The sequence below is a fragment of the Gekko japonicus genome, unplaced genomic scaffold (genome assembly GCF_001447785.1).
Source record: "Gekko japonicus isolate JY-2015 unplaced genomic scaffold, Gekko_japonicus_V1.1 scaffold3623, whole genome shotgun sequence".
Classification (NCBI taxonomy): domain Eukaryota; kingdom Metazoa; phylum Chordata; class Lepidosauria; order Squamata; family Gekkonidae; genus Gekko; species Gekko japonicus.
In genome coordinates, this window is record NW_015176085.1 from 107,160 (window position 1) to 123,732 (window position 16,573).

Genomic DNA, 16,573 nt, shown 5'->3' on the forward strand with positions numbered 1-16,573 from the left:
GTTAAAAGGACCAAGTGGTAGGTGATGGGATAGACCTCTGCCTGAGACCTTGGAGAGCCACGGAGAGAGGCTGGTGGCTCAGTGGTAGATCCTCTTCTTGGCATGCGGACGGTCCCAGGTTCAATCCCCGGCATCTCCACTTAAAAGTACCAGGCAGGAGGTGATGGGAAAGACCTCAGCCTGAGACCCAAGAGAGCGGCTGCCAGCCTGAGTAGACAAGACTGACTTTGATGGACCGAGGGTCTGATTCAGTAGAAGGCAGCTTCGTGTGTTCAAACCAAGGTGATTAGGAGATGGGAGCACCTTTACTATGAGGAAAGGCTAACGAATCTCCGAATTTACAGTTTAGAAAAGAGATGGCTAAGGGGGGGGGATACGGTAGAGGTTTATAAAATTATGCGTGGGGTGGAGGAAGTGGCCAGAGGGAACTTTTTTTCTCCCTCTCCTGTTATACTAGAACTTGGGGGGCACCCACTGAAGTTGTTGAGGACAGACAAAAAGGAGATACTTCTTGACTCAATGAATCATTAAATTGCGGGATTCACTGCCCGTGGAGCTAGTGACGGCCACATGAGCGCAGATGGCTTTAAAAGGAGGTTGGGCAGATCCATGGAGGTTCATCAGTGGCTAATCGTCATGGTGTCTAAAGGGAGCCTCCGTATCCGGAGGCAGCAAAGCTCTGAAACCCAGTGCTAGGAGGCAACATCAGGGGAAGGCCACGTCTGGTTCGTTTGGCCCTCCAGTGTAACCGGTTGGCCTCTGTATGAAACAGGATGCTGAAATAGATGGACCGACTGGTCTGATCCAGCAGGGCTATTCCTATGTTCTGCTTATGTTCTCCCAGCAGACACTGTCTTTGGTTGATGGACAAATGCAGTCTGCCCCTTCTTCGCTTGCAGAGAGTGCCTACCACCTGTCACGGCTCTGGTGGGGTGTCACCTGACGCTGCCACCACTCTGGTTCCAGGCTGCCTTGAAAAGGCCCAGAGCCACCCTCCCAAGACCTACTGACCTCCCTTTTGGCTGAATAATAGGCGTGAGGAGAAGGCAGAGTGAACAATGAAAATAGTTTATTTTATAGGAGGTCAAACAACAAGGTGCAGAATAATAACAGTAAATGGGTGAAAAGAAAAGAAATCAAATGCCCTGACGCGTCTAAATATATACTGTCCCTCGCTCACTATTCCAAGTGACACTAGACTACTCACCCTTCCCTCAGGATGAGGGTCTTTCCCCTGCAGCAGCCTTCCTTCTGGCTCTGCCCTCTGGGAAGAAGAACAGCTTTTCCTGCTGCTCCAGATCTTATATTCCAAGCCCTCCTCTTTTCCTATTGGTCAGTTTTGGCTCCAAAACCTCTCAGGGGCTTCTGGGAGTTGTAGGCCCAGCCTCACCTACTGCTAGCCAGGCTCCCTGGGCCTAGTAGGCCTCTGATGGTACAGCCCAGATCATGACACCCCCCTTTACAACTCTCTTTCTCTGGTTCAGGGTACACGTAGGTCAGACGCCACATGTCACTACCCTTCTCATCTCTTTTAGTCTCTATGGAGCCATGACCACCTCAGGTCCTCCGTCTCACTCACAGAGACATCAGCAAATAGGGAAGCCCCACCCCCTTTTATAGCCACCCTCCCTTAAACCCTAACCCCCCCTACCTATGTAAGACAGATACGTAATGCTTGAGGTAATCTGTTTGAGAGTATCTGAAGAAGTGTGCTTCTTCACATGCTAAGTCTCTGGGTGCGATCAGACAGTGTGCTGGGAGCAGGTTAAACTGCTTCGGCCCCATGTGTTGTTGTTTTTTTAACCTGGCGAATCGCGATCACACTCACCTCCTTGCTCCGGATCACTGCGCAGCCATGGGAGCGTGCGTCACTGTTGTCTTTTCTCTCTCTCTGTTTGGGAATGCGCACAGGCAGCCATCTGTAGAACTAAAATGTTCGCGCATGCGCAGAACAGCGATTTCCACTTCAACCCGACTGCTGTAACACTTCCCTTTAAACTTTAAAGGACCACTTCCCTTTAAACGTTAACCTCGAAAATGGCCTCCGTGAGATCCTGAACTCGTCTAAAGGCTAGAACTAGGCACCGTTCAAATATTGTTTTTAACAACACGGTGGCGGAGCTCCACCTATGCGCACACCTCCAACGCTTTTTTTAAAATGGCGGGCAAAAAGCGGAAGCCTCGGGCAGCTTTCAAGCGGGGAGGGAGTTTAAACCGGCTCGACACCGGAGGAGCGATCACACAGGGGGGAAATGCGGCTGGAACCGGAGAATCAGGAAAACACCACTTAGGGACCTGGTATCAAAATACTCCGGGTTATAGCGGTTCTGAGCCGGAAAGCGACGGCTGGGGACGGGAGGCAGATGTTGACCATGTGATCGCGCAGATAAAATCCGTTTCTGAGGCGGGTCGAAAGTGGACTAAACGGCCCGTCTGACCGCACCCTCTCAGTTGGAGGTACCCCTGAACTCAAACTTGTTTCTCACATCTGTTTGGTAACTCTTCTATTTGCATGCTAATTTGCTGCCATTCACAGGGCTTACCAACTGCTTTACTCCAATCTCAGCTATACCAGTGTTCCCTCTAAGCTGAGTTAGTGTGAGCCAGCTCACAGTTTTTTAGCCTCCGGCTCCCACATTCTTGTCTCAGCTCAGGAAGGGATGGCTCCAGAGCCAACTAATTGATGCAGCGGCCAGATGGCTCGCTCACAACTTTTAATGCCAGCAGCTCACAAAGTAGAATTTTTGCTCACGAGACTCCACAGCTTAGAGGGAGCGTTGCTTATCATCCAGTAATTTATGCATCTTGACTCTAACTAGCCCTTCCTGGCAACTGACCCTCACTCCCACCCCCACCTATAGTAAGGCTTGAGGAAGTCTTGTTTCAGTGTATCTGAAGAAGTGTACAATGCATGCAGTTTGGTGTCGTGGTTAAGTGCGCGGACTCTAATCTGGGAGAACCGGGTTTGATTCCCCACTCCTCCACTTGCACCTGGCTGGATGACCCTGGGCAAGCCGTAGCTCAGATAAGAGCTGTTCTTGAAAAAGAGCCGTTTCTGTCAAGAGCTCTCTCAGCCCCACCTACCTCACAGGGTGTCTGTTGTGGGGAGGGGAAGGGGAAGGAGTTTGTGAGCCACTCTGAGACCCCTTTGGGTAGTGAAGGGCGGGGGATAAATCCAATCTCTTCTTCTTCTTCTTTTACCTCACAGGGTGCCTGTTGTGGGGAGGGGAAGGGAAAGGAGTTTGTGAGCCGCTCTGAGACCCCTTTGGGTAGTGAAGGGCGGGGGATAAATCCAATCTCTTCCTCTTCTTCTTCAAATCTTATACCCAGAATTAAACTTTGTTGGTCTTAAAAGTGCCACTGGACTCAGACTTTGTGGGTTTAATAGGGGCCGGACGGCCGCTGCGCTTATGTCAATAATGCAGATGGGCCTGCCGAGAGCAGGAGGAGGCACAAAGCGATCTGAACGATTTCTGTTAAGCAGAGGTGACCTTTGGCAATGGATGCATCACAACTGGCTGGTCTCCATGAAAGAGCCGCAGATCTTCTGTTCCCACCTCCATTTATACGTACGGAGGCCAGAATAGCTGCTTCCCCGTGCTTGGTTTGGTGTAGCGGTTTGGTTTGGTGTAGTGGTTAGGAGCGCAGACTCTAATCTGGGAGAACCGGGTTTGATTCCCCACTCCTCCACATGCAGCTGCTAGCGTGACCTTGGGCCAGTCACCAGTTCTCTCAGAGCTATTCTGTCAAGAGCTCTCTCAGCCCCACCTACCTCACAGGGTGTCTGTTGTGGGGAGGGGAAGGGAAAGGAGATTGAAAGCCGCTCTGAGACTCCTTTGAGTAGTAAAGGGTGGGGTATAAATCCAATCTCCTCCTCCCCCCCCCCCATAGCGCTTCCCTGATTTGGGACACACACATTCTCAAGTTCACTTAGCGTTGCTTACCTGCCGTGTAGCTATATCGTTGGCTTCCTTTCTACCCCGCTTTTCTCTGCACCGGAGACCCAAAGCAGCTTACGTCATCCTCTTCTCCTCTATTTTTATACTCACAACAACCCTGCGAGGTAGGTGAGACCGAGAGCATGTGACTGCTCGCCCAGCAAGCTCCCGCAGCTGAGTGGGAGATTGGAACCTGGGCCTCCCGAGTTCCTAGCCCAGCTCTCAGCTCTGCGCCACACTGGCGTTCCTTCGCACACTGTGCAACCCACCCTTTCATTGCATTCCGCACGCAGCTCCGATTCCGATCTGTGTCAGGGAACTGTGAGTACGGAACCACATTTTAACACCCACTCCTTGTCGGTCCGGCATAGAAAAAGCAAGGCCCCTTGTGTGCGTGCCCCAGTTCTTTTGTCCAGAGGCACAAAGCTGTCCTTTCAAGTAAGTCCGGCGTGACATTTTTGCAAGCAGGCAAACGACAAGCAGGAACCCCCAGGGACCGAGGCTCAGCAGATGTGCCTCATAGTCTGTTGTTCATCTTTATGTATTGCTTGAATATACCGCGTATGCCACAGGATTTATATCTGTAGCAAGCCAGCCAGAGACGGTGCTTGGACACAGTCAGAGCCAGTTTGGTGTAGTGGTTTGGAGTGCAGACTCTAATCTGGGGGGAACTGGGTTTGATTCCCCACACCTCCACATGCAGCTGCTGGTGTGACCTTGGGTCAAGTCACAAGTTCTCTCAGAGCTGTTCTCTCAAGGGCAGTTCTTGAGAGAGCTCTCTCAGCCCCACCTACCTCACAGGGTGTCCGTTGTGGGGAGGGGGAGGGAAAGGAGATTGTGAGCCGCTCTGAGACTCCTTTGGGTAGTGAAGGGCGGGGTATAAATCCAATCTCTTCTTATTCTTCTTTATGAGTGAGCCAGTTTCTTCTTCTTCTTTATGAGTGAGCCAGTTTGGTGCAGTGGTTAAGTGGGAGAGCTGAGCCAGTTTGGTGCAATGGATAAGTGTGCAGACTCTAATCTGGGAGAGCCGGGTTTGATTCCCCACTCCTCCACTCGCAGCTGCTGGATGACCTTGGGCAAGCCATAGTTCTGTCAGAGCTGTTCTCTCAGGAGCAGTCTTTGAAAGAGCTCTCTCAGCCCCACTTACCCTCACAAGGCGTCTATTGCGGGAAGGGGAAGGGGAAGGAGTTTGTAAGCCGCTCTGAGACTCCTTCGGGGAGTGAAGAGCGGGGTATAAATCCAATCTCTTCTTATTCTTCTTTATGAGTGAGCCAGTTTCTTTTTCTTCTCCTTTATGAGAGAGCCAGTTTGGTGTAGTGGTTAAGTGCGCGGACTCTAAAAGAGCTCTCTCAGCCCCGCCTACCGCACAGGGTGTCTGTTGTGGGGAGGGGAAGGGAAAGGAGTTTGTAAGCCCCTCTTGAGACTCCTTCGGGTAGTGAAGAGCGGGGTATAAATCCAATCTCTTCTCATTCTTCTTTATGTACTCTCAGGCCACAAGTAGTAGGGATGGAGTAGCGTCTGAGCCAACTCGTCTCCCTCCCAGTAGCCTTACCGGATCAGGGTTGGACATGAGAGATGCGGTTGATTGGCTCAGGTACAAGGCAGGAGGCGGGTTATCCTGAGGCCAGTCTGGCTCCATTTCTGTGGGGCTTTCTCTTGCTCCCGGGCGGTATCGTTACAGAGCGCGGGATTGCTTTTCTGGAACCCCCTTTTAAAAAACACGGCCAATGATTCCTCTAATTTTCTTCTTGCAAAGAAGAATTTCTGTTTCGTTTCTCTTTGATTCTCTTTGTCGTTTTCTGATACGCCTCTAGATTCAGGAGGGCACGGGTAGGTGAGCTAGATTTGAGCTAGATCTTTGAGACCAACAACGTGATTTGACAGATTGGACAGGTGCCTCTGTGTGCCCTTTTGTGACTTCAGCCCCTTCAGAGTTAGTGTTTGTGTGTATGTGTGTGTGATAAACACAGCAGGGTGCTCTACCAGGAGGGTGGGGAGGTTTGGGGAGACATTGCCTGCCTCTGAGCATGTGCAGATTGAAATTCCGATATTGTGTAGAGCCTCCCTTCCTGCCTGTCCTGTCTTCAGATTACTCTTTTGAGCAAAACAGACTCCAGTTCCTAAAGTTGTGGGGGACGGGGGACTAGATTCTTGGATTTCAGGGAGCAGCTGGGTTAAGAGGAACGCAGAGAGCTCCTCTTAGCCAGTTTGGTGTAGTGGTTAAGTGCGCGGACTCTAATCTGGGAGAACCGGGTTGGATTCCCCACTCCTCCACTTGCACCTGCTGGATGACCTTGGGCAAGCCGTTGTTCTGATAAGAGCTGTCTTTGAAAAAGAGCCGTTTCTGTCAAGAGCTCTCTTATACCCTGCCGCCTCACAAAGGATGTCTGTTTATTTTATTTATTTATTTATTATTCACATTTTTATCCCGCCCTCCTCGGAGGCTCAGGGCGGCTTACAGGGCATATTGCCAGATAAAACCATAAAACAATACAAAATATTAAATTACAGCCCTATTTAAAACAGATTTTGATGCCTAGCAAATTCTAAAATTTCTAAAAGCAAGATGACTATCCCTAACCATCCCGTTCTCGCCCATAATGCAGCAACTAGATGTGCATGCCCCATCTTGATGTCCATATATGGGGGATAGATGGTAGCTAGTGCGATGGTGGTGCACTAGTGCACTAATGATGGACTGCTGGTGGACTAGTGGTGGACTAGTGGTGGCGGCTCCTATTCAAAAGCCTGGCGGAAGAGCTCCGTTGTGAGCCACTGAGACCCCTTTGGGTAGTGAAGGGCGGGGTATAAATCCAATCTCTTCTTCTCTTCTTCTTAGCTACACCCCTCCCAGAGCAACGCTTTAATGTAGGGCTTGTTCACAGCCTTGCGGAAGCCCTAGAACAAAGTTTTGAGTCAGGCGGCACCTTTAAGACCAACAAAGTTTGTTGGACTTAAAGGTGCCGCCGGACTCCAACTTCGCTCTGCCACTTCAGACCAACACGGCTACCCCACCTGGATCTTGGCACCGCTATAGCAGGAAGCCAACCAAACCTGTTCAACAGGAGAGGACCGTAGCGGTCTCGATCTTCCATGCTCCGGCACGTGCTTCTTCGCACCTTCGATTCTTAGACTGTCGTCACCTGGGTATGCTGGGTTTCATAATTTGCAAAGAAGATTACCAAAAAGCCCCCGTGTTCTCTCACTCTGCATATACCAGGGTACACCATGGCTGGTATAACCCCCACCCACCCCCCGCACACACACACACTTTTTCATAAGGGGAAAAAGAAGAGGAGGAGATTGGATTTATACCCTGCCCTTCACTACCCAAGGGAGTCTCAGAGAGGCTTACAGACTCCTTTCCCTTCCCCTCCCCACAACAGACACCCTGTGAGGTAGGTGGGGCTGAGAGAGCTCTGACGGAAACTGCTCTTTTTCAAGAACAGCTCTTATCAGAGCTACGGCTTGCCCAAGGTCATCCAGCCAGGTGCAAGTGGAGGAGTGGGGGAATCAAACCCGGTTCTCCCAGATTAGAGTCCGCACACTTTAACCACTGCACCACACTGGCTCACTCATAAAGAAGAAGAAGAAGAAACTGTCTCACTCATAAAGAAGAATAAGAAGACATTGGATTTATACCCCACCACCAGTGTTCCCTCTAAGCTGGCGGCTCACAAACTCCTTTCCCTTCCCCTCCCCACCACAGGCACCCTGGGAGGTCGGTGGGGCTGAGAGAGCTCTGAGAGAAGCTGCTCTTTCGAGGACAGCTCTGACAGAACTATGGCTTGCCCCAGGGCGCTCATAAAGTAGAATTTTTGCTCACAAGACTCCACAGCTTAGAGGGAACATTGCCCACCACTACCCAAAGGAGTCTCAGAGCGGCTCACAATCTCCTTTCCCTCCCCCTCCCCACAACAGACACCCTGTGAGGTAGGTGGGGCTGAGAGAGCTCTTTCGAGAACTGCCATTGAGAGAACAGCTCTGAGAGAACTTGTGACTGCCCCAAGGTCACACCAGCAGCTGCATTTGGAGGAGTGGGGAATCAAACTCGGTTCCCCCCAGATTAGAGTCTGCACTCCAAACCACTACACCAAACTGGCCCTGACTGTGTCCAAGCACCATCTCTGGCTGGCTTGCTACAGATATAAATCCTGTGGCATACGGGGTATATTCAAGAAGAAGACCAACACAGCTTAGCCGCTTGAATCTGTCTTGTGGAAATCCAGGGTAGGTTCCACGGCGTCTCCTTCCGCTGCACAAATCAACAGCTGGGCCAGCATAAGTTTGCCTCGATAGTCACATTTGCTATGTTGTCGAAGGCTTTCACGGCTGGAGTTCATTAGCTGTTGTAGATTTTCCGGGTTGTGTGGCCGTGGTCTTGGCATTGTAGGACCTGACGTTTCGCTAGTAGCTGTGACTGGCATCCTCAGAGGTATAACACAGATAGATGGAGGACTCTCTGTGTCAAGGTGAGAAGAAAAATGGTAGGCAGGTCATTTATATCTACTCAGGAAGGTGGGGTAGGGCTGAGTCATTATCTTATGGGAGTTCCCCAGGCTGTGAACATGCCAATGGAGGAGCTTTCCTGAGGAGGTTCTTTTGCATATGGATTGTTTCCTGAGGTGGTTTCCTTAGGAGGTTCTTTTGCATGTGGATTGGCTGTTGTCACATTTGCTATGGGAGGATGCTGGAGAGCCTCCAATCCCCCGAAAGAACAGGGAAAACCGTTTGCATTCTTGTAGCCATCTGAATTCTCAGTATAGGTTCTGCTTAAAAGTTAATGAAAAGGATGCTGCCCACTAGGAACCGCTGCTGTGTGTGTCTCGCGCAGGGAGGCTTCCCTCGGGGTCATGCCCAGGGTTTAAACGTTTGCAGGATTCACGTTGTCACTTGAAATCAGATTCCTGACGGGGTGGTGGCATGGATCTCCCTAATGTAGTTTTTGCTTCTTGTCTTCTCAACAGGGTACACCGCCGGAACTCCCTACAAGGTCCCGCCCACCCAGAGTAACAGCGCACCGCCTCCTTATTCGCCATCTCCGAACCCATACCAAACTGCGATGTACCCCATACGAAGTGCCTACCCACAGCAGAACCTGTATGCCCAGGTGTGTATCCACGTTTGAGGAGGGGAGGTGCCATGGCTCAGTTGGTAGAGCCTCTGCTTGGCATGCAGAAGGTCCCAGGTTCCATCTCCAGCATCTCCAGTTTGAAAGACCAGGCAGTAGCTGATGGGAAAGACCTCAGCCTAAGACCCTGGACAGCCGCTTTCAGCCAGGGTAGACAACACTGACCTTCATGGAGTGATTCAGCATAAGACAAGGAGAAGGCACTGTGGCTCAGTGGTAGAGTATCTGCTTGGCATGCAGAAGGTCCCAGGTTCAGTCCCCGACATCTGCAGTTAAAAAGACCAGGCAGGAGGTGATGCGAAAGACCTCTGCCTGAGACCCCGGAGAGCCATGGAGAGGGGCTGTGGCTCAGTGGTAGAGCATCCACGACATGCAGAAGGTCCCAGGTTCAGTCCCTGGCATCTCCAGGTAAAAAGGACCAGGCAGGAGGTGATGGGAAAGTCTTCAGCCTGAGACCCTGGAGAGGCGCTGCCAGTCTGAATAGACAATAATGACCTCCATGGACCAAGGGTCTGATTCAGTATAACGCAATTTCATGTGTTTGAGTGAGGGGCCGTGGCTCAGTGAAAAAGCACCTGCTTGGCGTGCAGAAGGTCCCAGGTTCAATCCTCGGCATCTTCAGTTAAAGAGAGCCAGGCAGTAGGTGATGCAAAATATCTCTGCCTGAGACCCTGGAGAGCCATGGAGAGAGGCTGTGGCTCAGTGGCAGAGCCTCTGCTTGGCATGCAGAAGGTCCCAGGTTCAGTCCCCGGCATCTCCAGTTAAAAGGACCAGGCAGCAGGTGATGGGAGAGACCTCAGCCTGAGACCCTGGAGAGCCATGGAGAGGGGCTGTGGCTCAGTGGTAGAGCAACTGTTTGGCATGCAGACGGTCCCGGGTTCAATCCCCGGCATCTCCAGTTTAAAAGGACCAGGCAGTAGTTGATGTGAAAGACCTCAGCCTGAGACCCTGGAGAGCCATGAAGAGGGGCTGTGGCTCAGTGGAAGAGCCTCTGCTCGGCATGCAGAAGGTCCCAGGTTCGATCCCCGGCATCTCCAATTAAAAGGACCAGGCAGGAGGGGATGGGCAAGACCTCAGCCTGAGACCCTGGAGAGCTGCTGCCAGTCCGAGTAGACAAGACTGACCTCGATGGACCGAGGGTCTGATTCAGTACAAGGCAGATTTCATGTGTGATTGGGTGCACGTGTGCTGTGTGTCTATAAAATGCTTTCTCTCTCCCCGGCTGCACAAGACACCCAGTGAGACTTGCAACTGGAACAGACACAACCAGCCTCGAAAGTTTGGGACCACAGCAGAAGACACGGCCTCTGTCTGTCTGTTAGATTATGTGCATAGTTCCTGCGCATGGACAGAGGGCACGGTTGAGAGCCTTGCTTGTACGCTTGTCAGACTGTATGGTCCTTTAGGTATGTTGTCCTAGTGTCAGTGTGTGCGTGAGTGTGGCAGGATTTGAGTCTGGTCGGTCGCTGATGGTTCGTTGAAGCACCCAGAGAGTGCAGGATCGTCAGCCTGGGCACCTAGTGTGGGCTGGTGCATCTGAAGAAGAAGAGAAGAAGAGATTGGATTTATACCCTGCCTTTCACTACCTGTCCTGCCAACCGAGCAGTTCGAAAGCAAGAAATGGCAAGTAGATAAATAGGTACCCCTTCGGTGGTAAGGTAACAGCGTTCCGTGCACCTCGGTGTTTAGTCATGCCGGCCACATGACCACGGAAACGTCTTCGGACAGCGCTGGCTCTTCAACTTGGAAACGGAGATGAGCACCGCAACCCTAGAGTCGGACTCGACTGGCTTTCGAGCAAGGGAACCTTTACCTTTTTACCGAGGGCTGAGAGATTTTTTCCCTGTCTGATTCTCTTTCTGATGTTGTACATGAGGTTTTTAATCTGTATCTTGGAATCTTATAGAGGTGTACGCCGCTTGGAGCAAAGGACAGAGAAGCGGGATATAAATCACCGAAATCACACGCCGCTGGATTTTTTTTGCAAGAGCTCTCTGCTGACCGAGCGGTCTCTTTCTGTTCCTCCTTCCACACAGGGAGCATATTACACGCAGCCGGTGTACGCGGCGCAGCCTCACGTCATCCATCACACCACTGTGGTCCAGCCAAACAGCATCCCTTCGGCTATTTATCCGGCTCCTGTGGCCGCCCCCAGAACCAACGGCGTGGCCATGGGCATGGTTGCCGGAACCACCATGGCAATGTCGGCAGGTGAGAACGGAAGGCTGTTTCAGTCACTGTTACGACAGAACAGGGTTCCCCGACACAGTGCCCACGGGCACCAAAGTGCCACTGTCCCTTCTCCGGCACCTGCTGGGCTTTTCAGAAGACGGGTGGGGCCACTGTCAGTCAGGAATTGTTATAAGCAGAGGTCATTTCGGGCGGGATCGCGGGGGATCGCAGTTCCCCCGGGTGAGGTACGGGGGGCGGGGCACATGACGAAGCCCCGCCCCCTGCTTCCGTCCGCCCCGCTTCCGGCCCTCATTCAGCCAGGAGGAGGCAGGAGAAGAGGGAGGGTAAGTTGCTTCCTCCCTGCCTCTCCCCACCCCTGCCTGCCTGGGGCCAGGGAGGGCCTTCGCGGGGCTTCCTTGCACTCCCGTCGGCCTTGACCGTTGGGGGCGGGGTGTGTGGCCTTATGACACACTTCCGGTGATGTCAGGGGGTGTGGCCTTATGACACACTTCCAGTGATGTCAGGGGGTGTGGCATATGCTAATGAGTTATGCTAATGAGTTCCCCTAGCTCTTTTTCTATGAAATGACCCCTGGTTATAAGGGTAAGAATATCTAAAGCAATGGCACTTATTAGTCTGGATGGTATAGGGTTAAGGCTAAAAGAGGAATGTAAATGGATTAATTTGATAGTAGCAGCAAGACAAGTGATAGCAAAGAATTGGAAAGAAGCCGAGGAACTGACGATTAATCATTGGAGGGATAAAATGAATAATATAATAATCTTAGAGTATCTTACGATGAAGATACGTAGAATAAATGGATTAAAGGTTAGTGAACAGGAGGAGGACTGGTTTAGAAGGATGGCAGGGTATTTGGGAAAGTTTTAAAAAATTGGGATGATTAGTCAGTTAATAGGAAATTGAGAGGTTAATTTGATTATAAGATTAAGATGGAAGTTTAATAGAGCAATAGAGTTGTACTTGGATTGATTGTGATATAATACTGTATGGAATTTTATTTATGTATCTGTTGCCTGGAGGTCCCACATGGGTGGTGTTGGTGATGGAATGTTTTATGAAATTAAACACTAAAGATTTTTTTTTAAAAAAAGGAATTGTTATTAGCATCCCTTGGTCAAATGAAGAGATGTTCCGCAGCTGCAGTGTCAGCCGCATCCACTAGAGCAGTGGTTCTCAACCTTCCTAATGCCGCGTGACCCTTTAATACAGTTCCTCATGCTGTGGTGACCCCTCCAGCCATAAAATTATTTTCGTTGCTACTTCGTAACTGTAATTTTGCTACGGTTACGAATCGTAATGTAAATATCTGATAGGCAGGATGTATTTTCATTGTTACAAATTGAACATAATTAAAGCATAGTGACTAATCACAAAAACAGTTTGTGTTTTCCGATGGTCTTAGGCGACCCCTGTGAAAGGGTTGTTCGACCCCCAAAGGGGTCGCGACCCACAGGTTGAGAACCGCATCCGCTAGAGGATCGCAAGGATCAATAAGCACCTGGGATCGTGGTTACATTCCCCCTTCAGGCATTCCTTCTTCTTGCTCACACTTTTCTTTCTCTCTCCCCTCTCCCCCGAGTTCCCTTTGGTTCTTTTGTTCCCCCTTCTGCGGCTTTGTAGCAAAACGAGGTCTTGTGCCTGGCTCCGCCTCCCAGGGCAGCCATTTTTAGTTTGGCCCCGCCTCCTGTGGAAGCCATTTTGGGGTGGCACTCTCGAGAATTCCAAAAGAGCCCACAGGCTTTGAAAGGCTGGGTTCCCCTGCAATAGAGTCCACATGACATTGCCGTGTGGCCTTACCTCAAATCCACAAACCTCTTCGTAGGGCTGTGGGGGGGGGGGTGTCATCCATTACCCTGCAGGCCCTCTGAACTTGGCTCCCCAAGTGTCACAGCTTTTCCCTTAAAAAGCAAATTTCTATCCTGTGCAAAAAATAATATCTGCTGAAGACTAGATGAGATTTCCAGCGACTGCGGTATGGGATTCAAGGGACTTTCGTAACTGATCCTGGCCCAGAGCTTTTGTTCCGGGGGTTGGGGGTTAGTGGTCTCTGAGCAGGATTATAGCAGGCAAACGAGTTCTGGAACTCATAGTTGTTGGGCACGCACCACCGTCCTGGATCTGTGTAGTTGGGCTGTGTAGTTGCGCACGCACCACTGTCCTGGATCTGTGTAGTTGGATCTGTGTAGTTGGGCATGCACCCCTGCCCTTAGTATCTGCAGTCTTTATGGCATTTAAATTAATGATAAATGGTTTTAGAGGGGGGATTAAACAAATTTAAACAAATTTAGGTAGGAGAGGTCCATCAGTGGCTATTAAACTTGACACCTAAGTGGAACTTCCATGTCCAGTAGCAGTGCACCTCTGAATACCAGTAGCTGGTGGGCAAGAGGGGGAAGCTTTGGCCTCTGTGATATACCTGCAGGCCATCCTGGGGCATCTGACTGGTCATTGTGGGAGGGAACAGGAGGCTGAAGTAGATGGATCCCAGGTCTGCTTCCGCAGGGGTGGTGGCTGTGTTCCAATACCATCCACCTTTCTCCTCCTGGCCTCTGTAGCATTCCAAACCTTGGACCATGGATTTTTAGTCAACCAGAATGTTATATTATATAAATTACTTTTTTTTCTTTTTGGGATTCTGTCAAGTTACCGGGATCTCCAATGTAGTGCCTGTGGTCCCCAATGCACATCGATGCCTTTCCCAGTGCCCAGGTGTATTTAGAAAGTGGGTGGGGTCAAGTGGGGCTCCTGCCCAGCAGTACTTCTGATTGGCACTTAGAGATCTGCTTGGCTGCACAAATAAAATAACGTCGTTTCAGTGGCAGCAACCACAATATTGTTAGTTTTATTCTCTCTTGTTCCTCTTTCCCAGTGTAGTGTTGGTTTTATTCTCTCTCGCTCCTCTTTCCCACTGTAGTGTTAGTTTTATTCCCTCTCACTCCCCTTTCCCAGTGTAGTGTTAGTTTTATTTTCTCTCGCTCCTCTTTCCCAGTGTAGTGTTAGTTTTATTCTCTCTCGCTCCTCTTTCCCAGTATAGTGCTAGTTTTATTCTCTCTCGCTCCTCTTTCCCAGTATAGTGCTAGTTTTATTCTCTCTCGCTCCTCTTTCCCAGTATAGTGCTAGTTTTATTCTCTCTCGCTCCTCTTTCCCAGTATAGTGCTAGTTTTATTCTCTCTCGCTCCTCTTTCCCAGTATAGTGTTTGTTTTATCCTCTCTCACTCCTCTTTCCGAGTATATTTTTAGTTTTATTCCATCTTATTTATTTATTATTTTAATTTATAGCCCTCCCTCCCTGCAAGCGGGCTCAGGGCGGCTCACAAATAGGTCAGGGCTCTCCTTTCCCCCTGTAGTGTTAGTTTTATTCTCTCCTGTCCTCTCTACTTGGGCATCCTTTGTGTGTGACTCCAGCTCCCACGGTGGCCTTTTTGTGGTTCCGCCCACCAGCTTGTGTCCGAATTCCAGAGGTGCCCTGGGCTCAAAAGGGATGGGGGACCCTGCTCTACACCATAAGGAGAAGATTAATGACACTTGAAAGCCAGGATACTGTAGCCAACCTCTCTGCATCCTTGATAGAGTACCATGGGTAATTTGCCTTGCAGAGAGTTGCCTGCAGCATCGGTCCCCCCCCCCCCCCCCCCCCCCAAAAATCCAAGCCCTGTCTATTCCAAGGGAATATCTCAGCCGTTGAGGGATCTTGGCTCAGCACTTGCTGGGGTCATGAAAGCTTAGAACGTCAGAAGGCAAAGGCCTGTGATTGGTCCGTCCTGATTCTCTCTCCCTCCTCCAGGCACTCTGTTGACCACTCCGCAACACACTGCCATCGGAGCACATCCAGTCTCGGTGCCAACGTACAGGGCTCAGGGGGCCCCTACCTACAGCTACGTACCTCCACATTGGTAATCTCATTGGCCAATCCACGTAAGTGGGGGATATGAGCTGCCGGGGTTGGGAGCGCTGCACCCTGAATGTATATTTCTAGGCAGGCTGACCTTTATCGTGTCCCTAGAGGCGGGGTTTCGTTGATTTTGTCACAGAAGCCATCAACAGAACAGGATGCAGTGTCCCCTCTAAGATGAGTTAGGGTGAGCTAGCTCACAGTTTCTTAGCCTCCAGCTCACACATTTTTTGTCTTCGCTCAGGAAGGAGGCAGAGCAAACTGATTTGGGCAGTTGCCAAATGGCTCGCTCACAACTTTAATGCTAGTGACTCACGAAGTAGAATTTTTGCTCACAGGACTCCACAGCTTAGAGGGAACACTGGTTGTAGGGCTATCTTTCAGCTGTGCTCCTGCAGAGTGCAGGGGGTTAGACTAGATGACCTGCAAGGTCCAATTCTAACATTCTATGATTCTATGAAAGCTTATATGCAGAATAAAACTTTGTTGGTCTTAAAGGTGCCACCGGACAAGCTTTGTTCAGGGACCCACAAGAAAGGTGCCCAGGAACTATGACACCTCTACCAAATACCCCCTGTGGAGATAGTTTGCAGTAGAAGAGCTGGATTCGAATCCCATAGCACTTTAGAGACCAACAGCATTTCCGAGATATAAGCCTCCCAGGGCCCCACCTGGATGACCCGGGCTAGTCAGGAGTCAGGACAATTGTTGTCTTTGAAACTGGCTTCCAAGCAAAGGTGTCAACCGGGTAAGAGAGGAAGCCCCATTGCACTCCCAGTTCTTGACAGGAGTAGGGATACCAAGTCCCCCCAGGGGGCGGGGAAACCCCCGCCCGAGAGGCCCATTCCCCGCCGCCGCCGGATCGGGCCCCCGGGGGGAACCTGACCCCCAAAGCACGTCACACGGAAGTGACGCAAGCAAGTCGGGGACGTTGGGGGCGGGGCCACAATCATCCGAGGGGAAACTCTATGGTTTTCCCTTGGATGATTGTGGCCCCACCCCCAATGTCCCCAGTGTGCTTGCGTCACTTCCGTGTGACGTGGTCGCGGCATGTGCGCGCTTTGCGCATGCACGAAGACTCCCGGAGCAAGGCTGGACTCCCCCGCTCCGGAACAGGTAAGCACTTGGCAACCCTATCTCAAGGACAGTTCTCTCAGAGCTCTCTCTCTCTCTCTCTCTCTCTCATTCACTCACTTACAGATCCGGAGTCAACCATTGTATGCAACAATTCAAGTCTTACATCGGTGCTGGAGCGGCCGTCCCACGTCACCGAGTCTGTTAGCGAGAACAAAAAAAATCAAGTGCAAGGGTCACTTTATGCATTCTTTAGGGTTTTAATTTTTGAAACTTTTTTTTTTTAGTTCATTTTGTAAAAACCACTTCCCCACCGTGGCCCCCCAATCTCCCCCCCACCCCCCC

General features: G+C 50.8%; 1 protein-coding gene across 1 annotated transcript in view; it reads left to right on the top strand.

Moving 5' to 3' along the window:
* Nucleotides 1–16,465, top strand: part of LOC107123478 (protein FAM168A-like) — an 81,804-nt gene extending 65,339 nt beyond the window's left edge. The window contains exons 6-9 of the mRNA XM_015426734.1: nt 8,906–9,048; nt 11,106–11,280; nt 15,047–15,177; nt 16,355–16,465. Of these exons, the coding sequence (XP_015282220.1) occupies nt 8,906–9,048; nt 11,106–11,280; nt 15,047–15,159 (431 nt within the window). The 3' untranslated portion in view covers nt 15,160–15,177; nt 16,355–16,465. The remainder of the gene's footprint in view (nt 1–8,905; nt 9,049–11,105; nt 11,281–15,046; nt 15,178–16,354) is intronic.
* The last annotated feature ends 108 nt before the right edge of the window (nt 16,466–16,573 follow it).